The 23362-nt window shown below is 43.2% G+C and overlaps 1 protein-coding gene across 1 annotated transcript in view; it reads left to right on the plus strand.

The window, feature by feature from the left end:
- The first annotated feature begins 263 nt into the window (after nt 1-263).
- Nucleotides 264-23362, plus strand: part of ARHGDIB (Rho GDP dissociation inhibitor beta) — a 30710-nt gene continuing 7611 nt past the window's right edge. Inside the window, exons 1-2 of the mRNA XM_073591550.1 lie at nt 264-416; nt 20897-21080. Of these exons, the coding sequence (XP_073447651.1) occupies nt 20903-21080 (178 nt within the window). The 5' untranslated portion in view covers nt 264-416; nt 20897-20902. The remainder of the gene's footprint in view (nt 417-20896; nt 21081-23362) is intronic.

Here is a 23362-nt window from a genome sequence, read left to right on the forward strand (position 1 = left end):
GAGCCTTGGGGTTGCATGCACTTTTAAAATTGTCTGCAGCAGTCTCTGCTCCACAAGAGCTTACAATCTAATGCTGAGCCGCAGTTGGGCACGCGCTTGGGTGGGTTCCATTAATAGAATGATATATTTACTTATACTATTATCTTATATTCTTTACTTGTCAGATCCCTAGCCGGTCCCTCTGACCCCCCCCCCCCCCCCCCCCCAGCCATCTCCTTTATGTAGTCCTATGAAGGACGTTCATTAATAGTCTGCACTAGTGAAGCGGGGAGTGCAGCAGCAAACTTCCTGTCAATGTGGTTTATGAGAAGTGGGGGGGGGTTGCTTAACCAACTTCCTTCCCTTTTCTCAACTGGCAGTCAGAACAAACAGATTAAAGAACTTTTTATTCCAAAAGACACACCGACAGCAACACGGTAAGAACCTTCACAAATTGTACCTTTTATTGGAGAGGGGCACCTTGGCTCCAGCTTATGCCATGGCCACCTAGCAGCTACTACAAGAGCCAGCATGCCCTGCCAGTCCTGACCAGCTCTGTAGACCCAGAGCACCTCCACCTTAGATTGAGACGGATTTTTGGGGGGGTGCCCAGCTTATGGAACTCCGCCATGTTGGAAAAAAGCTTGTGGAGGACCTCTGTGGGGTTAGGAATGGGTTGGAGAAGTGAGAAAGAAAGGTCTCTCCGTCCATCACACAGACACCCGCCAGTGTGTGGGGCGCCTTTTATGAAAATACTTTTTATTTAAACATTCCATAAACTGTTTAAATTATTTCAGATTGGAACTTCTTTTTTTTTTTTTTTTATTTAGTTTTGTTTAAGGGTTTTTAGGCAGTCAATGTACTATTACATGTCTGAGCATTTGAACTTGTCTTTGGCTTGGTTGGACCAGAAGATGTATAGAGGGGTCAGTCCAATCAAGACTGTTTTTAGGCCTGGTTCACACCTGTGCATTATTTAGTGCATTTTCACTTTTGCAGAGACACACTACAGTCCATGTGACATGGATTCCTATGGATGTAGTTCACATCTGTGCATTTTATGGAAAGGGCCGGGGACTTTTTCTGGTTCTTGGTTCCGTAGACTTCAATGGATCAAAAAAACGTGGTATTGAAAAGCACAAAATGCACCTGGAATATGCAAACTGCAATCTGCATGGGTGTGAACCAGGCCTTGGAGAGACAACCAGTTTCTGACCTCTTCATCTTTTTTTTTTTTTTGTGTTTTTTTTTTTTTAACGTGTCGGAGGTTCTAGAAGTGATCTTCCAGCCTCCACCTATCCACAGCAGTCATGGTAAAGGGGCCTCAGGTTTTTTGGGAGGCTTCAGAAGTACTGAGAACTATAAAACATCTCACCCCCCCAAAAAAAAAAATATTTTAAAAATATGATATATATAATATAATATAATAAATGATTCTTTTAAACATATTATTAAAATAAAAAAAGACCCCAGTAGTCACCTTTAACTTCTCATGTTGTAGGTGAGAATTTTATATGTATTTAGATGTATTTTATTATCACTTATTTTTATATTTACATTGAAGTGTGTGTGTATGTATGTATGTGTGTGTGTGTGTGTGTATATATATATATATATATATATATATATATATATATATATATATATATATATATATATATATATATATATGTATATATATATATATATATATATATATATATATATATATATATATATATATATATATATATATATATATATATAATATATATATATATATATATATATATATATATATATATATATATATATATATATATATATATATATATATATAAAATATATTTTATCTTTTTTTTTTTGTTTTTTTGTTTCATAGATGATTTGCTTATAACAAAGTTAAAAAAATATATATAAACGGCATAGGGCACTGAGACATATACACAATTAGTATTATATTAAAGTACATTGTGAATACTGAGATAGAAAAAAACACAGAAAGACGTGGAAGCGCTCCACAGGTCGAGTAACAATCGAGCCCAGCTAAGGCCTTGGCTGTGTAGGGAAGCAGTGAGAGTACATACAAATACAAATACCAAGGTCATGAAGGGCAGCAAACAATATACTGTATATAAGGAAAGGGTCATTGGCCTATAAGGCCACTAGGTGCCTCTCTTGTGAGTATACCATTTTTTTAATTAATAATAATAATTTTTATTAATGTAGGAAAAAAATAAAATTTTAAATTAAAGTGAAATATATATCTATATTAACAGATTTATTTTTTACATTTATTTAAATAAATTAATTTGTTAAAATTGAAATCTATTTAATTTTATTGAAAAGGAATTAAACCTTTTTTTTACATTTAAATAAAAAGGTCATTTGTTTTAAATGAATTGAAATTGAATATTTCAACAAATTTTATAATCTATCTATCTATCTATCTATCTATCTATCTATCTATCTATCTATCTATCTATCTATCTATCTATCTATCTATCTATCTATCTATCTATCTATCTATCTATCTATCGATATAGATAGATAGATAGATATATAAATATAGATAGATAGATAGATAGATAGATCTATATATATAATTTTTTTTTTTATTGAAAATTATAAATATATATTTTGTTTTATGACAGTAGATGGGTGTAGACGGACAATGAACTGTGTAGTAAGGGGCGTCAATCTAGTCATAGCAGACCATGATGCACCTGCCATGGCGCCCCGAGTTGCCGGCGGTTACACACTGATTTATGTAGTTGGCAATAACTTTTTGGTTGGGGGGGGGGGTACAATAAATGTATGAAAAGTTTGGAAGATTCTGCACAGTGGCCATGAGAGTGATCCGTATTCATCGTGGGATGGAAATGCTTTTGAGACGAAGTTTAGAGAAGCAATGAAGAGAGTTGGGGCCCGTAATGGTTCTGCTGTGGGGCCCCTTTTAGTTAAAGCCCTGCCGTGTCGGTAGGTGAATGTGGGGGGAAGGGCAGTGTACACCTCCTGCAATAAATGGGGGGGGGGGCCTGCCTCAAGCCTCAGCGCATATCGCCCCAATTCTAATTGCTGGTCCCAGGGCAAGGGATTGGCAGGAGGGGCACTGTGGTATCATGTGAGGTGGGGGAGGGGGTTGTGTTGGAAGGGAAAATTTAGGGGGGGGCCAGGGGGTAAATATTCTAGAAGGGAAGATTTGGGGGGGTGCTAAGTGTGGTGATTTAGGGGGATTTGTGTTGGGAGGGGGAGAATTTGTGCCATGAGAGGGGATTTGTGGGAATTTTATGCTGGGAAGGGGGATTTGAAGTGGGGGGGGGGGGATGTGTACTAGGAGGAGTGATTTTTGGGGGATGGAGTGGCAAAGATTTGTGTTGGGATGGGGGGATTTCAGCAGGGGGAGGGGGGAAGCTTGCTGAATTAGTGCTCAGTGTTTTGTGGGGTATTTCAGCTGACTCGCAATGCTCATACATCTTGGGGTTGGGGGGTAATTTGGCATATTCGCCCTGGGCTCTTGTGTCCCGGCCCCGGCTGGCCCCTCTAAAATGTTAAAATGGGAGAGGAGGTGGAGAGCTGGAGGGAGCTGTTCTCAGCCGGTCTGCTGGGTGTCTCCTATGGGTCAGGCAGCACACAGAGTTCAGGAAGGTGTCAGGGAACATTTGTTCAGCACCACACAGAGATATAACTACCGGCTCAGTAAATGTGATCAGAGACCTTATCCAAAATCAGACCCAGAACCCAATATAACTCCATTTCATCAAAGGGCCAGTTGTATCTGTAAGATTGAATATCCAGAGCACCCCCCCCTTACATCAAATTTCAAGGAGTCCCCTACCCTCCCTTACACTACAGTGCACTCCCCTTACCATGTCCTGCTGCTGGGAAGAAGCTGGGGGCGGAGCTGGGAATCAGAAAGTGCAGGGTCTGGAGGAGGACCAAAGGAGGGCTGGAGTCTGCTGAATGCAGAGACCAGGGGAGGCGAAGACGAGGAGGAGGTGTGACTGCACAGAGAGGTGCAGGATCCAGTGGCGGCTGGTGGTTGGTTTATTTATTTTTTAGGGGGGGTGGCAAACAATGCACTTGCCCCATCTAGGTCACGGGTAGCGCATCCTCCGGGAGGCTTCCCCAGTGTATCCCCCTTGGCATCACGCCGGCTTCTGCCATCTCCTCCCTCCTAGTCCAATAGGATTGCTTCTCCTTTTGGGCAATCGGGTGACAAGACTCGGGACCTGCTTCCTGATTGGCCGGGAGGAGAATCGGGAAGACAATTGCAAATATTCATTCCCTATTGTCACACAAGTGGGTGGGCTTGGGGCGCAGTGCTCTGCGCCCCGAGGCCACCTTTTTTTTTAAGCCTATTAGAGCCTCAGACTCTAGTCACAAGCTGCATTTAGATTAGGGGACCCATGGATAGGGAGGGTGGCGCCTCTGCACCCTTCATTATGGGCCACCACTGGCAGGATCTGTAGGAGGAGTTCTGTCCTCCTCTCTTCTGGCAACTGCTGAGACAAGCTGGGGGGGGGGGTCCTGCAGCTGCAGGAGAGGTGCGAGGGCCACGTGAAATGTTTGACATGTGATCTAGCCCTTTCCTCCCCGGCTTAACTGTCCCTGGCCCCGCCCCTTTTATTCATTGGATTAAGACAAATAGGTGACTGGGGATGATTCAGTGTTGGATCGAACTGCATGTTGTGCAATGGCTGCTTAGATTCCAGCAGCTGGATCACCTGGACTGAAGGTCAGAGCCACTAAAAAGGGGCAAGATTCTATTGTATGGCTGGGGGGAGGGCCCAGTGCTGGAGGGGTATGCATTGTGTGCGATGGCTAGGTGGGGTCCAGAATTCACAGAAGCAGGATGTCAGATGTTGGGTTTCAGTTCCTGCCGAGGTGTAAAGCTGTGATGAGAATTTCTTTCACGCTGGGTGACAGAATTGGGTGCCTTGTTTCGGTTTGGCGGATGGTTGGAGGTATCTGATTGGAGATCTGATGATGCAGATAGCGGGAACGTCTTGTGATGGCGTCAGTTGTGAGAATAGAGGGAGGATGTTCTGGCCACGCTGGGTGACCCTCCTATAATCACCTCATCATCATCATCCTCTAATAGGATCTGCCTCGGCCCAAGAGCTAATTAAAGAGCTCAGCAGATTCCCCGCTCACGAGGCAGCGCCAGTGCGCCCTCCACCGCCATCGCCCGCCATATTTACCAACTGTCACCACTCAGAACTCCCCAATCTGCACCCGGACTCCGGGTCACTGACAGCAGTCAGTATGACAGTCGGGCAACTCGAGTTTCCAGAACCGTCCACAATGGCGGTCTATGAATGTTTACCAGGACAGGTTCTCTTCGCCTCTTCCCCTCTACACACCCCCCCCACCCCCCCCCACCATAGACAACAGAAATTCTTACAATTAATTAGGACTATCGGGGTAAAAACAAGAGTTAAAAGGAAGTTAAATATAAACACTTTTTTTTTTCTTGCCAGGTCACTTTATATAGAGGGGAGCTCATTCCTTTGATATGCAGATAAATGAAACAGAGTAGATACAAGAGTTACAATGTATCCATCTCCATCTCCATCTAATCAATGTTACTTTGTATCTCTCTATATCCCATCTGATCAATATTTATAAACAATGTTACTTTGTATCTCTCTATCTCCCATCTGATCAATATTTATAAACAATGTTACTTTGTATCTCTCTATCTCCCATCTGATCAATATTTATAAACAATGTTACTTTGTATCTCTCTATATCCCATCTGATCAATATTTATAGACAATGTTACTTTGTATCTCTCTATATCCCATCTGATCAATAATTTATAGACAATGTTTACTTTGTATCTCTCCATCTCCTGTCTGATCAATATTTATAAACAATGTTACTTTGTATCTCTCCATCTCCTGTCTGATCAATATTTATAAACAATGTTACTTTGTATCTCTCCATCTCCTGTCTGATCAATATTTATAAACAATGTTACTTTGTATCTCTCATATCTCCCGTCTGATCAATGTTTATAAACAATGTTACTTTGTATCTCTCTATCTCCTGTCTGATCAATATTTATAAACAATGTTACTTTGTATCTCTCTCTCTCCTGTCTGAACAATCTTTATGGACAATGTTACTTTGGGGGTTATTTACGAAAGGCAAATCCACTCTGCACTACAAGTGCACTTAGAAGTAAAGTCACTGTAAATCTAAGGGGTAGATCTGAGATGAGGGGAAGCTCTGCTGATTTTATCATCCAATCATGTGCAAGCTACAATGCTGTTTTTTATTCTCCTTGCATGTCCCCTTCAGATCTACAGCGACTTTACTTTCAAGTGCACTTGCAGTGCAAAGTGGATTTGCCTTCCGTAAATAACCCCCTTTGCATCTCTCTCCCATCTGATCAATATTTATAAACAATGGGGGTTATTTACTAAAGGAAAATCCACTTTGCACTGCAAGTGCACTTGAAAAGTAAAGTCGCTGTAGATCTGAAGGGGACATGCAAGGAGAATAAAAAACAGCATTGTAGCTTGCACATGATTGAATGATAAAATCAGCAGAGCTTCCCCTCATTTCAGATCTACCCCTTAGATTTAGAGCGACTGCACTTCCAAGTGTACTTGTAGTGCAGAGTGTATTTGCCTTTCGTAAATAACCCCCAATGTTACTTGGGGGTTATTTACAAAGGCAAATACACTTTGCATTGCAAGTGCACGTGGAAGTGCAGTTGCTGTAGATCTGAGGGGGACATGCAAGGAAATAAAAAGCATTTTTGCTTGCACATGATTGGATAATAAAATCAGCAGAGCTTCTCCTAATTTCAGAGCTTCCCCTCAGATCTACAGCGACTGCACTCACAAGTGCAGAGTGGATTTCCCTTTAGTAAATCAACCCCTTTTGTATCTCCTGTCTGAACAATATTTATAAACAATGTTACTTTGTATCTCCTGTCTGAACAATATTTATAAACAATGTTACTTTGTATCTCCTGTCTGAACAATATTTATAAACAATGTTACTTTGTATCTCCTGTCTGAACAATATTTATAAACAATGTTACTTTGTATCTCCTGTCTGAACAATATTTATGAACAATGTTACTTTGTATCTCTCTCTCTCTCTCCCATCTAGTCAATGTTTATAAATGTTGTACTTTGGGGTTTATTTACTAAAGGCAAATCCACTTTGCACTGCAAGTGCACTTGGAAGTAAAGTTGCTGTAGATCTGATATGGATATGCAAGGAAAATAAAAAAACAGCATATTAGCTTGCACATGATTGGATGATAAAATCAGCAGAGCTTCCCCTCATTTCAGATCTTCCCCTTAGATTTACAGCGACTGCACTTCCAAGTGCACTTGCAGTGCAAAGTGGATTTACCTTTCCTAAATAACCCCCAATGCATCTCTCTCTATCTGCTTGCTGACAGCATAACTTAGTTATATGGTGTCAGAGCGGCTCTCCTGTACTTGGCACATTATTCGGCCCTCCTGGGTTGGGGGGGTGCACACGTGTCACTAGCGCGGTGGCTGTGCCGTGATCAGACACAGCACAAGCCGATCAGCGGGTGCCAGCCAATGGATGTCCCTTAAGCACTCGCTGTTTGGCGAGGAGAGACACAAAACTGAGCTCTATGTAAACAATGCAGAGCCTCTGTCCTGTCAGCGGGGAAGAGATGCATTTTGTTTTCCCTGCAAAGCACATTCCTTAGAGCCTCCTTTCACACTGAGCCCGCACCGGGCGTTAGCGGTAAAACGTCGCTAGTTTTAGCAGCGCTTTTTCGGCCGCTAGCGGGGGGCTTTTTAAACCTCGCTAGCGCCAAAGGAAGGTTTTAAATGCGCGCGAAAAGCAGCGCTGCTGAAGTGCTTTTTCAGGCGCTTCGACAGCACTGCCCATTCATTTCAATGGCAAGGGGTGGTGGAGGAGGGGTGTATGCACCGCTCCCGCACCACCCCAAAGATGCTGCTTGCAGGACTTTTTCTAACGTCCTGCAAGCAGCACCGCCCCCCCTTGTGATAGCACTCACTGGAGCTGCACAGGAGGCGATTTTCAAGTGCTTTTACAGGTGCTATTTTTTTTTTTTTTAGCTCAAAAGCTTCTGAAAAACATCTCCAGTGTGAAAGGGTTCTAAGTGAAAGCAGTACACATAAACCCTTTGATCATCCTAGATGTTTAACTCCCTCCCAGCCAGTGTCATTAGTACAGTGACAGTGCATATTTTTAGCACTGATCACAATTGGTGTCAGTGTTTCCACAAAGTGTCACTTGGTGTCAGATTGTCCGCCGCAATATCGCAGCCCCGCTAGAAGTCGCTGACCGCCGCCATTACTAGTATAAAATAAAAACTAAATGAAAAATTCCATTACATATCCCATAGTCTGCAAACACTCTAACTTTTACACAAACCAATCAATATACACTTATTGGGATCTTTTTTTTTTTTTTTTTTTACCAAAAACATGTAAAAGAATACATATTGGCCTAAATTTATGAAGAAGATTTGAGTTTTTTCTTTTTAATTGGATGTTTTATAGCACAAAGTAAAATGTGTATGTGTGTGTGTGTGTGTGTGTATATATATATATATATATATATATTATATATATATATATATATATATATATATATATATTATTATTTTTTTTTTTTTTACACACACACACACACACACATATAATTTATTTTTTATTTATTAATATATTTTACACACACACACACATATATAATTTATTTTTTATTTATTAATATATTTTACACACATATATAATTTTTTTTAATTTATTAATATATTTTACACACACACACACATATATAATTTATTTTTTATTTATTAATATATTTTACACACACACACATATATAATTTATTTTTTATTTATTAATATATTTTACACACACACATATATATAATTTTTTTTTATTTTTTAATATATTTTACACACATATATAATTTATTTTTTATTTATTAATATATTTTACACACACACACATATATAATTTATTTTTTATTTATTAATATATTTTACACACACACACACATATATAATTTTTACACATATATTACACACATTAATATACACACATATATAATTTTTACACATATATTACACACATTAATATACACACATATATAATGTTTTTTTTTTTCAAAATCTTTGCTTTTTTTGTTTTTTTTGTTTTTTTTTTTTTTATAGTGCAAAAAAAAAAAAAAAAAAAGAGGTGATGAAATACCACCAAAAGTAAGCTCTATTTGTGGTAAAAAAAGGACATCAGTTTTATACGATTACAGTGCTGCATGACCGTCAATTAAAGTAACGCAAAAAGATGGCCTGGTCAGGAAGGGGAGTAAATCTTCTGGAGGTCAAGTGGTTATCTCCTGTCTGATCGATGTTTATAAACGTTGCTTTGTATCTCTCCAGCTCCTGTCTGATCAATGTTGCTTGTTATTAGCAGATGTACATTGTATAGTTCTCAGTGCAAGGATATTCTAGTTGCAGTATGACGTCACACATGTGAAATCTTCCACCTCGTCTGCGGAGGAGTGACAGGAAGGCGCAGAGCTGACTTCGTATGACTTTCACGTGTCGGTCTGATCCGTGGTCCCCGTATTTCCTTTTAAGGTGTTTTTGCTATCTCAGTGTCAGTCTGGCAATGGTGAAGTTGTACACATTACATAGAGGAGGATGAAGTGTTCCATCCAGTCTGACCTCATTTTTTTTTTTTTTTTTTGTTCATCCGTTTTTTTTGGGTTTTTTTACTTTTATACATCTCTGTTTTATATTCTCACTAGAGGTAGCTGGCAGTCTTTTCCAAGCATCAGCTTTTTCTTTTCCTCCTCTAGTTGGAGGCAGTGTCGGCTTTATAAGGGGGCAAAAGGGGCAACTTCCCTGGCCCCCCCTGGCAGAAGAGCCCCTCCCCCCACTATATAAAACAATATAAAATTGCGTAAAATAATAAAAAATAAATAATAAAATAATACAAAATATATAACACTAAAAATGACTTTCTTTTTTTTAAATGTATCTTGGGAAGTAAATATTTTGCTGGCTATCATCGGTATAAGTTTTTATTCTGGACTGGTATATTTTATCATTTTTAAAAACACATTTTGGCAGCTGAAGTGCACATATTGGGTACACAGAGGGCTTACCCTCCTAGTGCCGGTTCACACAGCGGCGACCTGTCAGGCGATTTACCCGCCTGACAAGTCGCGCTCCACGCATTACAATGGAACCGCTCTAATAGGAGCGACTCAAGTCGCACAGACTTAAAAAAAAAAAGGTACCTGCACTACTTTGGGGCGACTTCGGAGCGGCCTGCATTGACCTCTATACAGAAGTCGTTTTGCAAGCCGCGTTGAAGTCGCTCTGTACACGGCGGATTCAGAGTCGGACGACTTTGAAGCCGCCCCTTTGTGAACCGGCACTTAACCCCCTGGCGTTTTAAGGAGTTTAAGATGCTGGCAGGTGGGGTTTACGATCATGTGACCACTGTGAGTGGTTGTCATGGCGGTCACATGATTGGAAAGTTCCCGATCGCAAGCGGCGATTCCATTAGCAAGTGTGCCGGTAGTGCGTAGGGCGTGCGCCCTCTCTCTCTTGGCACAGCTGTTTTTACAATATTGCAAGCAAATATGCTGCCGCTCTGCGCCAAGGCCCACCCGACAACGGGCCACGTATTTGCGTGCTGTTAACCACTTCAGCCCCGGAAGGATTTACCCACGTCTTGACCAGGCCATTTTTTTGCGATACGGCGCTGTTCTTTTAACTGACAATTGCGCGGTCGTGCGACGCTGTAGCCAAATAAAATTGACGTCCTTATTTTCCCCACAAATAGAGCTTTCTTTTGGTGGTATTTGATCACCTCTGCGAAAAGGTTTTTTTTTTTTTTTTTTGCGCAATCAGCAAAAAAAAAATAATTTTTGAATAAAAAAACAATGTTTTTTTTTTACTTTCTGCTATAAAACATTCCCAGTAAAAAAAAAATCACAATTTCTTCATCAATTTAGGCCGATATGTATTCTGCTACATATTTTTGGTAATAAAAATCCCAATAAGCGTATATTGATTGGTTTGCGCAAAAGTTATAGCGTCTACAAAATAGGGGATAGATTTAGGGACTTTTTAATTTTATTGTTTTTTACTAGTAATGGTAGTGAGCAGGGATATTTAGCGGGACTGCGACATTGCGGCGGATAAATTGGACACAAAGTGACAGTTTTTGGGCACCAGTGACACCAATACAGTGATCAGTGCTAATTGCTAAAAAAAAAAAAAATGCACTGGTTACTGCATGAATGACACTGGCAGGGAAGGGGTTAACACTACGGGGCGATCAAACGGTTGTGCCTGGGAGGTGCTTTCTAAGGCTCTATTCACACTAACGCGTTTTTTGATGCTTTTTGCATTTTGCAGAAATGCATGGGAATTTTTTAACATGGGTTCCTATGGGACATGTTCACTTCAATGCATTTTTGTGCCTCTGCGTTCTTGGAAAGGGTCGGGGACTTTTTTCATGCGAAATGCAGCGTTTTGCATGTAATAGAATTCAATGGATCAGCATCAAAAACGCAAGTGCGTTTTTGATGCATTTTGCGTTTTTGGCGTTTTTTTTTTTTTTTTAACTGTATACAGTCTAAAAAAACTGTAAAAAAAAAAAAACGCAAAACGCTGCAAAAACGCCGCAAAAACGCTACTCAAAAACGTGGCAAGCATCACAAAAAACGCTCCAAAGCAACATGCATAGATGTGAATCGCGCCTGAGGCTCTATTCACACTAATGCGTTTTTTTATGCTTTTTGCATTTTGCAGAAATGCACGGGAATTTTTTAACATAGGTTCTAATGGAACATGTTCACATCAATGCATTTTTGTGCCTTTGCGTTTTTTGGAAAGGGTCGGGGACTTTTTTTTCATGCAAAATGCAGCGTTTTGCATGTAATGGAATTCAATAGACCCGCATCCAAAACGCCAGTACCGCGTTTTTGCCGCGTTTTGCGTTTTTTTTTTCTTTCTTTTTTTTTTTTTTTTTACACTGTATACAGTATTAAAAAAAACACTGTAAAAAAAAGCAAAAAGCACTGCAGAAACACTCAAAAACAACATGCATAGATGTGAATGGAGCCTAACTGTGTGTGTGTGGGGGGGGGATGGATACACTGGAGGGGAAGAGATCGTGATTCAGCTTAGCTGAAACACAAGATCTCTCTTTTGCTCCCTGACAGAGCAGCGGGTTTGCCTTGTTTAAATAAGCACACCGCTGCTCCGGCTCTCCTCCGAACGATCGGTGGGTCACGGCGACCATCGCGGCCGCACGTATGACCTCAGAATGACATTGTGCCATGCATTTGAAATTGTGGTGACTGTCTTTGAGAATGCAAGCCAACTCTCTGTATAAGTGGCTCCCCCAAATCTGAAGTGCCCCGGGTACCCCAAGGTCTAAATGTGGCCCTAGTTGAACCTCATGTCCCTGTATTCTTGATCTTGGCTTCGTCCCCAAAATCCCTCCCTCCTTCCTGAACTTTATTTACCTCCTTGATGTATTTTTAACCACTTCAGCTCCCCACCCCTTTCATGACCAGGGCATTTTTTCCGATTTAGCACTGCACTACATTTTAAACTTTTTTTTTTAATCAGATTTTAGTAAATTTTCTGTAACTAAATGAACTTGGGGGGGGGGGGGGATTGCAACACTGTACCCAAATTACATATATTTCATTATTTCACACAAATAAAGCTCTCTTTTGGTGGTATTTGATCACCACTGGGGTTTTTATTTTTTGCAACATAAATCGTGGGATATATATATATATATATATATATATATATATATATATATATATATATATATATATATATATATATATATATATATATATATATATATATATCCAGTGACACCAATACAGTAATCAGTGCTAATAATATAGACTTTCACTGTACCAATGACACTGGCTGGGAAGGGGTTAATATCTAGGGGTAATCAAGGAGTTAAATGTGTGGCTAACCATGTGTACTTTGAGAACTTTGTTTATTATCCCTGCTTTGCAGGGACAGGAAACAGAGCTGTGTTGATTGCCAACACAGAGCTCTGGGCTGTGATTGGACGCCATAAATAATCAGCCGGGACTTGCTGACAGACTCCCACCGTGTACAATCACAGCGGGTCCCAGTGGCTGATTAGCCGCTGGGTTGCTTTTAGAAGCAGTAGAAGGTCTTGGTTCCCTCCCCCCCCCCCCCCACACACACACTCACACGGGCCCCACCCCTCCCGCTGCTCGCTGGTGTTTCTTGGGCTTACCTTTATTACTGGGGAGCCCGAGAAACAATCCGACCGTTCGCACGACAGGGCCATAGAGGACAACGGAGATCAGATTGTGTCTCTCCCCACCTCTATGATCTAGGAGGACCGGAGCAACGTCATGGCGTCACTTCTGGTCTAGGGTGGAAGTAAACATTTTTTTTTTATTATTATTTATTTATTTTTTAATCTTCTGCTTTCAAAGGTAGAGAAGAGATTTGGGGTCTTATAGACCTCAAAGATCTCTCCATAAAGAGGACCTGTCATCCCTTATTCCTCTTATAAGGGAAGTTTTTTACATTAATTGTAATAGCAATAAAAGTGATCGAAAGAAAAAAATTGAAAGGCACGGTGTGAAAAATATAACTTAATATAAAATAATTTTAGAAAAAAAGTAAAGCGCCCCGATCCTTCCGTGCTCGCGGGCAGAATGCACACTGTACATAAGTTGCGTGCGCATATGTGAACGACATTCGCACCACACATGTGAGTTATTGCCGCAGCGTTATAGTGAGAACAATAATTCTAAACTGGTGACCTGTTAAAATTGTTAAAGTGTTGCCTATGGAGCTTTTTAAGTATCGTAATTAATTTTAAGGCATGACATGTTAGGAATCTATTTACTCAGCATAACATCATCTTTTATGTTCTACCAAAAAATTGTGTCACAGTGTTTGTTTGTTTTTTTGCATTGAAAAATCATTATTGTATTTTTTCCAAAAACAAATAGTGATAGCTGCTGACTGTTATTATTGGGACACTTAACCCGTCCAGGGATCCTGCTATGTCAGCCCCCTAGCTGATTTTTCAATCGTCTCTCAGGTGCTGCCGCCGCCATTCTTTGTAAGGGAAACCGGCAGTGAAGCCTTTGGCCTACTGTGCATGCGCAAAGTACGCTGAGCTTTCTGAATGGCCCAGCAGAAGTGGAAGGAGGGGGGGGGGGCCCCAAACGTCATGGTGAGGTCTCTCGGAAGTGGGGACGGGTACCTATCAAAAACAGGTACCCACTCCCCCTCCCCCAAAGGTGCCAAATATGGCAGCGAGGAGGGGGGGAGGCAAACAAGCGGAGCTTCCTCTTTTGGGTGGAGCGCCACCTTAAGTGGTTACGTTCCTGCAGTCTCTCCTGAGATGTTTTATCCCTCCAGGCCTTTCACCATTTGTGTTCCCCATCTCTAGAATTGTTCTATCTTATCAATATCTTTTTGTAAGTGAGATCTCCAGAGATCTCACGTAAATGCAGATTTTTGTTGCGCTCCCTTGTGCTTTGATTGTAGAATAGAGGTAAATGCTATACCAACCCCATAATATCATTTCATTACTATTATAGAACAGCCCATGCCTCTAAATTGATTCTCCGAGAGTCTGCAAGGTTTGCAGCGGATAAACGGTCCATTCCCACAATGCAAGTGGAACTTCATAATGTAAACACACCCCACTGGGGGCACATTCATAGCAGAACATTGTCCCCCACGTGGCACTCATTGTCCGATGTCCAGGGCTCGCCTGTAATAGGATTGCACACAGATTATCCGCAGATAATTGTCACGAGCAGTTAATTACCCCAGACTGAGCCGCTGTGCCTGGCATGACATTCATGATTACCCAGACAAAGCGCTCCGTATGTTGCATGCCTCAGGTTGTGTTTGGTAAACATTGTCTACTCTAGACAGATGGATAAAGAGAACCTGTCTTAGATGTGTGACATCCATGAAATGTCAAGAGCTCCCCAGTCCACCCAATAGTCTACTAGATAAAGATAACCTGTCTTAGATGTGCAACAGCCATGAAGACTATTGGGTGGACTGGGGAGCTCTGAACATTTCATGGATGTCACACATCTAAGACAGGTTCTCTTTATCTAGCAGACTATTGAGTGGACTGGGGAGCACTGGACATTTCATGGATGTCACACATCTAAGACAGGTTCTCTTTATCTAGCAGACTATTGAGTGGACTGGGGAGCACTGGACATTTCATGGATGTCACACATCTAAGACAGGTTCTCTTTAGCTAGTAATGTCCAGCGCTCCCCAGTCCACCCAGTAGTCTAATAGATAAAGAGAACCTGTCTTAGATGTGTGACAGCCATGACGACTACTGGGTGGACTGGGCAGCTCTGGACATTTCATGGATGTCACACATCTAAGACAGGTTCTCTTTATCCATCTGTCTAGAGTGGACAATGTTTACCAAACACAACCTGAGGCATGCAGACATTGTCTACTCTAGACAGATGGATAAAGAGAACCTGTCTTAGATGTGCGACAGCCGTGAAGACTATTGGGTGGACTGGGGAGCGCTTGACATTTCATGGATGTCACACATCTAAGACAGGTTCTCTTTATCTAGTAATGTCCAGCACTCACCAGTCCACCCAATAGTGTACTAGATAAAGAGAACCTGTCTTAGATGTGTGACATCCATGAAATGTCCAGAGCTCCCCAGTCCACCCAATAGTCTACTAGATAAAGGGAACTTGTCTTAGATGTGTGACAGCCATGAAGACTATTGGGTGGACTGGGCAGCTCTGGACATTTCATGGATGTCACACATCTAAGACAGGTTCTCTTTATCCATCTGTCTAGAGTGGAAAATGTTTACCAAACACAACCTGAGGCATGCAGACATTGTCTACTCTAGACAGATGGATAAAGAAAACCTGTATTAGATGTGTGACATCCATGAAATGTCAAGAGCTCCCCAGTCCACCCAATGGTCTACTAGATAAAGAGAACCTGTCTTAGATGTGTGACATCCATGAAATGTCAAGAGCTCCCCAGTCCACCCAATAGTCTACTAGATAAAGAGAACCTGTCTTAGATGTGCGACAGCCATGAAGACTATTGGGTGGACTGGAGAGCGCTGGACGTTTCATGGATGTCACACATCTAAGACAGGTTCTCTTTATCTAGTAATGTCCATCGCTCCCCAGTCCACCCAATAGTGTACTAGATAAAGAGGACCTGTCTTAGATGTGTGACATCCATGAAATGTCCAGAGCTCCCCAGTCCACCCATTGGGGGCACGTACATAACAGAATGTTGTCACACACGTGGCACTCATTGTCTGATGTCCACGGCTCACCTGCAATAGGATTGCACACAGATTATCTGCAAATAATTGTCATACCCCAGACTGAGCCGCTGTGCCTGAAATGGCGTTGATGATTACCCAGACGCAGAGCTCCGTACATTGCAAGCCTCAGGTTGGGTTTGGTAAACATTGTCTAGGTGGATAGATAAAGAGAACCTGTCTAACGCGTGTAACATCCACAAAAATGTCCAGAGCTCCACAGTTTACCCCATGTTATACTAGATGAAAAGAACCTGTCTGAGATATGGGGCATCCATTAAATGTCCAGAGCTGCCCAGTCCACCCAATGATGTACTGGATCTACTTCTGTGTGATGGGAAGGGATCGGATACACAAGCTGAGGACAGTTCTGTGATCTACTATTACCAACTTCTAGGGCTATAGGGTGTTTTTAAGATAAACAGTAAACTACATCCCCCCCCCCCCCACATACATCAAAGCTGTTGCCTTCAAATACACAACAAATTAAACAAATATTTACAATAAAGAAGCACTTAGTTTGAATATTTACGTGTTTATAGGATTTGCTGCAATAAAATGTGATACTTTATGAAGGAAATTAGTTTGGATCAATGGAAACCATTAGAGGTCTATGCACGGAACCAAAAGGGGGAAACAGAGAAATTTGGTTCCAAAAGAAAGGACAGCTTGGGGGTTTGTTCACCATCTAATCTCTAAAGAGACCCTGTCATCAACATAAACCCAACTCCCAGAAATTAGGCAAAATATACCCCCAACTCCACAGTGCTGCAAGGGTAAACTACTCATTCAGTCTAGGGGTGCAAGAATAAGAAATAATCCCTCACTTCCTGAAAAGCCTCCTCTGTAATGAGCTGCTGGCTGTAGTCGTTCTCCTCCATGTACAATGAAGGGTTAATAGCCCTGCGTTGTGTGCAATGACGTAGAGAGACCACACACAGCGTAGAGCATTGGAGGGAGAAGAGGAGAGGACCTCATCTGGCCAGAGTGCGGTTTAAGACGCCTTTCACACTGAGGCAGATTTTAGCACTAGGAATAGCACCTGAAAACTGCCTCCCAATGCCGCCCGAATATGAAAGTCCGAGTGCTTTCACACCGGGGCGGTGCCCTTGTGGGACGTTAGAAAAAGTCCTGCAAGCAGGATCTTTGGGGCAGTTTGGGAGCGCTGTATACAATGCTCCCAAAACGCCCTGCCTATTGCAATGAATGGACAGCGTTTTCAAAGCGCCGCGTTTTTAACCCCTTCTTCCGCTAGCGAGGGTTCAAAGTGTCCCACTAGCGGCCAAAAAGCGCCTCTTAAGCGCCACTAAAATGAGCAGCGCTTTAGAGCTAACGCACGGGCGGCCCCAGTGTGAAAGGGGTCTACGATAAACAAAGCCGTCTCATCGGCTCCCCCTAGACCCAATGAGCAATTAACTCTTGCAGGGCGGGAAGGGGAGATCATTGGTGGTGGGGTTTTTTTGTATTGTTTTGGGGGGTTTTTTGTTTTAATTCCTGGAGTTGGGCTTTAATTTCAGGTACAGTAAAACCTCACATTGGGACTAACGTGGTTTACAAGTGTTTCGCAATACGAGCTGTATTTTTTATTAAAAATCCTGACTCGGTTTGCGATCGTTGTCTCAAGACGAGCAGGATTCAAGCCTCTGAGGTGTGCAGTACCACATTTGGCCAGGGGGGGGTCGCGCTGGTGATGCTCGAAAACAATCCATTCCGAGTGTCTCCGAGCTTCTCCGAGCTTCTCCGGCGCCCCCCCCTCCCACCTCTGGCCACATGCGGTACTGCATACACTAGCAGTGACACTGGAACAAATTACCTGAGTTTCCAGTGATTCCTATGGGGAAACCCTCTTTGATATACAAGTGATTTGGATTACAAGCATTCTTCTGTTCATAATACAAGGTGTTACTGTATTTAAAATGATTACTTGCATATTTTTTCCTTTTCTATTTACTTGCAATGTGTCTTTAAACTCACTAGAAAATGTCACTACTCTTGGAAGAGTCAATTCTCCAACACAGTCCCCTCCTTGCAAGTCATAGCCCTCTCCTCTGCTGGGAGTGCTTACTGCCTGTGCTGGCCCAGCTCCTCTGTCCCTTTTTGCTTGTCTCCTTAAATAACCTTTTAGGTGGCTGCAGGTGGGGGGATGCAGGAGAATACTAAAGTGAGGCACTTGAGTTGGGGCTGCTGACATCACATCCAAGTTGGTGGCAACCAGCAGCAGTCTTGGGGCTTTTAGCTCATCTACTCTTTAAGGGAGGAGTGTTGTTGAAATGAATAGTCTGATGACAGGTTCTCTTTTAAATTTGTCTTCTTTCCTTGGATAATTGTACATGGGGCGCGTAGAGATCATTTCAACAAATCCAACAAATTGCCTGACATGTCTGAGCGTTGGTCTTCCTCCCCGCGTGGTTTCTTCATTTCCTATCGGCTGATGGCACACGAGTTAAGAAACGAATATCAGCCGTCATCTCAGTATTTAGAAATGTCTTGAGTTCCACCCATAACCGGAATACTTCCATGTAAGCCCCATCATTGGATCTTCTATAAGCTTCAACATGTGGAATGTCATTTCAGAAGTTGTATAAATGATCCCTGGTGATCCCTGGTGATCCTGCCATGAAGTTCCTGTTAGATGGTGACAACTATCTCCTAATTATTCTCCTGCATTGTAACTCTGACACATGTGCCCCTGTAGAAGTGGCAGGGCTGGATCTAGGGGGGTGCTGGGGTGAGCTTTGCTGTGCCCCCCTCCCCCCCAGGTCTCTGAGAGTGCATCCCCTGATCCATGAACCAGTCTAATGGGAGCAATTGACATAAGGGAACACTCTGATGCAGACAGTTGATGTAATGAGGCACTCTGATTGGGACAATCCATATAATGGGGCACCATGATAGAAATTCATGATGTAAAGAGGCACTCTGATTCATACACAGGATGTAAGGGAGCACTCTAGTGAGGTAACTGATCATATGTAAAGGGGCATGCTGGTGGGAACCCTAATGTAAGGGGACAGTCTGGTGAGGACCCTGATGTAGGGGGGATCTCTGGTGGGGACCTTGATGAGAGGGGGAACTCTGGTAGGGACCTTGATGTGAGGGGGGAACTCTGGGGAGTACCCTGATGCAAGGAGGCACTCTGGTGGTGACCTTGATGGAAGGAGGCACTCTGGTGGTGACCTTGATGCAAGGAGGCACTCTGGTGGGGACCTTGATGCAAAGAGGCCCTTTGGTGGAGATCTTGATGCAAAGAGGCCCTTTGGTGGGGACCTTGATGCAAGGAGGCACTCTGGTGGGGACCTTGATGCAAAGAGGCACTCTGGTGGGGACCTTGATGCAAGGAGGCACTCTGGTGGGGACCTTGATGCAAGGAGGCACTCTGGTGGGGACCTTGATGCAAGGAGGCACTCTGGTGGGGACCTTGATGCAAGGAGGCCCTTTGGTGGGGACCTTGATGCAAGGAGGCACTCTGGTGGGGACCTTGATGCAAGGAGGCCCTTTGGTGGGGACCTTGATGCAAAGAGGCCCTTTGGTGGAGATCTTGATGCAAGGAGGCCCTTTGGTGGGGACCTTGATGCAAGGAGGCACTCTGGTGGGGACCTTGATGCAAGGAGGCACTCTGGTGGGGACCTTGATGCAAGGAGGCACTCTGGTGGGGACCTTGATGCAAGGAGGCACTCTGGTGGGGACCTTGATGCAAGGAGGCACTCTGGTGGGGACCTTGATGCAAGGAGGCACTCTGGTGGGGACCTTGATGCAAGGAGGCCCTTTGGTGGGGACCTTGATGCAAGGAGGCACTCTGGTGGGGACCTTGATGCAAGGAGGCCCTTTGGTGGGGACCTTGATGAAAGGGGGCACTATGGTGGGGACATCTGATGTGAGGGGGTGCACATACTAGTGTTTCCCAGGTCATAGCACTGTGTGACAGACTGTCAGTGACTCTGTGTTGACGTTGTGCCCCCTGACTTTTTTTGCTGCACCCCCAGAGTAGATGGGATAGATCCGGCCCCGAGAAGTGGATGTTCAATGCACATTGCACAGTCTTGGCTCACTGTTGTCACTATAAAGAAGCCGACCCAAAGCAATGATGTGCAGCCAAGGCTGGAGCAAGTGCATAGGTGAGAGCAGCAGCACTGAGACGGGGAAAGGGGTGAAAAAGGTCAAAACGGGATTTAATTAAATAAAAGCGGCAACCATTTTTAGACACCTCCTTACACAGAGGAAGTTTATTATCGGGAGGAGTTATGCAAATATCAAAATGCCTTGTTGGGTGGGCGTCAGTCTGGAGGAGTGGGCATTCCTAAGGAGGCCGTATTTGCATAAAGAGCATCCACACAGGATGCCGAGCCTCTGTGATATCAAGAACTGAAATCCAATGAAAGAAAGGGACAGGGCCAGGGACAGTCAGGCTGGGGAGGAAAGGGCCGGATGATGCTGGACTTACTCCAGCCAGGAAATGAGGCGGGGCTCTATTTGACTTGCTTTTGCTTCTAATGCCTATTGTGAGAAGCTCTCACAATGGAGAGAAGGAATGGTGGGCTCGGAATGACGGATGTTTTTGGCTCTTGCAGGTGAAGATGTCTGAGAACAATCCGGTAGCACCCGAGGTGGAGGACGATGACGAGGTGGATTCCAAACTGAACTATAAACCTCCACCCCAAAAATCTCTGCAGGAAATCCAGGATATGGACAAGGATGATGAAAGTCTAGAAAAGTACAAGAAATCCCTTCTGGGGGATGGGCCAGTCATCGCAGGTAAAAAAAAAAAAAAAAAAAAATTTTTTTTTATTTATATCAGCCATCAGTTATATATATATATTTTAAATTTTTAGATGTTGTTATCAAAAGGTTTTTTTTTTTTTTTCCCATTAAATCTAAATTCTTCTCCAAACAATGAATACCGGGGCCCATGGTGTCAGAGAGCTGTTAGTTTTCAAAAACAAGAAGACAGCGGAAGCGGTTTGCTTTAAGACTCTTTGGGGGGTTTTTCATAAAAAAAAAATTGCTAGCACCATCTAGTGGCTAAAATTAGGTATTTTCCTGGAAATACCTCAGTCAGGAAAATATCATATTACGACCACTAGATGGAGCTGCAGATAAACATATTAGGCAAATTATGAAGATTATTTGTGATGGCAGAGCACATTTTTGAGCACCCCTTTTTTTTCCATAATAGACCCCCATCTATAACTGGAACCATGCAAAATAGTTGGGGTGGGAGGGTATCATTCCAGTGGCTCATTTAGCTGCATGATGAGCTTTAACACCCGTGCGTCCATTAAGGGTGCACGGGCGCCGCCCCCTCTGTCAAGCCACCCCCTCTATGACTAATATGCATTGCATGAATCTATCCATGGCCGCCACCCCCTATTCAGGCGTTTTCGGATGCCAGGCACCTGAATTACAGCGGGGGGGGGGGGGTTTCGTGTTTTTTTGTTTTTTTTTTTATCTAATAGGCTTCAAAAAAGGTGAACTTGGAGCGCGGAGCTTTTGCGCTCGCAGTCCACCCAGATGTGTTAGAAAAGCAAATGAATATTAAATCTAACACTGAACTGCCTCTCCGCCAATCAGGTAGCATGGGTCTAATATCTGTCACCTGATTGGCTGATGGCACAGGCGCCCCATCTGGACACCTAGAAAACTGAAGAAGAGAGGAGGGGGAAGCATGGAGGACGCAGGAGCCGTCCCACAGCTTGCTGCCTGACCCGTCACTGGGGTAAGTGCCGGGCAGATGGGCGGGGGGCACGGGTGGCTGCATTTGATGGGCATTGGGCACAGTGAGGCTGATGGGGTTTTTTTTCTGTATTTTTCAGTTTGTTTGTGCCCCCCCCCCCCCAAAAAAAATGTTGCGCACCAGCCACCACTGCATGTAGATGTGTCCAGTCAGGGCTGCTAATAAGGCAGTACAGCCAGCCCTCCTGTACTGGGCCCGGGCCCCATCCGTTCAAAAGGGGGGGCCCGGGCATCTGCTGAGCAGGAGGGCCAGCTGTACTGCACTATTACTGACACTTGTGGATCCAGTGCAGCAGAGAAAAGGGACTGAAGAATCCCTGTCCTCAGTCTTTTTCTGTCTCAAATGTGAGACCTCAGGAGTCTGTTTAGACCTCCAGATTTTTCACCAAAGTCCACCCCCACCAACAGGGCAGGTAAAAATAAATAAATAAATAAAAATTAGGGACTTGTTCAAATGTTTTATATTGCCTCCTCACTGCCCGTTTTACCCCACCGTGGTTGTGGAGCACTTCCAGAACAGAGCTATTCATTGGGTATTCATTGATGAGGATATAGTTTTCTACCATGGCTGCGAAGCATAACATTTATTTTTGGAGGTGGGGGGTGGGGAGGGGGTGCTGTCGGGTAGGCTGTATGGGGCACCATGATTTCTAACAGCAGTCCTATGCCCAGGGTTTCCTGAGTCACGATTCCTGAATTCTGAGATTCTTCCCAAATATTCGGATAGATCAGAAATGTGTGAGCTTCTACCTCGGATCTGATCATTATTAACAAGGAGCAATGGCGGCAAAGTGCAGATTTCAGGTGACAGGTGAGCTGGGATTTGGGGTGTGCGTGGCGCCTCCCGCTCTCATTGAACCTGCAATAAAGGAACAAGATAAGCCGAGTCCTAGCCGAGGAAACACTCTAAGCATTCCCAGTACACTGAGCTGACTCTGCAATCTGGATGTGCGGTCAGCTACAGGAAGAGCAGAGGGGAAATTTCACAACTCTTCCTGCAAAATGCTACATTGTATGTTCTCTACATCGCTCTGCTACACTCATGGATATCATTGCACCCATGGAGACATTGCATCAATATACCCATAGATACATTGTATCATTATACCCATAGATACATTGTATCATTATACCCATGGAGACATTGTATCATTATACCCATGGAGACATTGTATCATTGCGCCCATGGAGACATTGTATCATTGTGCCCATGGAGACATTGTATCATTCCCCCAATGAATATATTGTATCATTGCACCCATGAATACATTGTATCATTGCACCCATGAATACATTGTATCATT

This window comes from Aquarana catesbeiana, linkage group LG07, assembly GCF_042186555.1.
Source record: "Aquarana catesbeiana isolate 2022-GZ linkage group LG07, ASM4218655v1, whole genome shotgun sequence".
Lineage (NCBI taxonomy): Eukaryota > Metazoa > Chordata > Amphibia > Anura > Ranidae > Aquarana > Aquarana catesbeiana.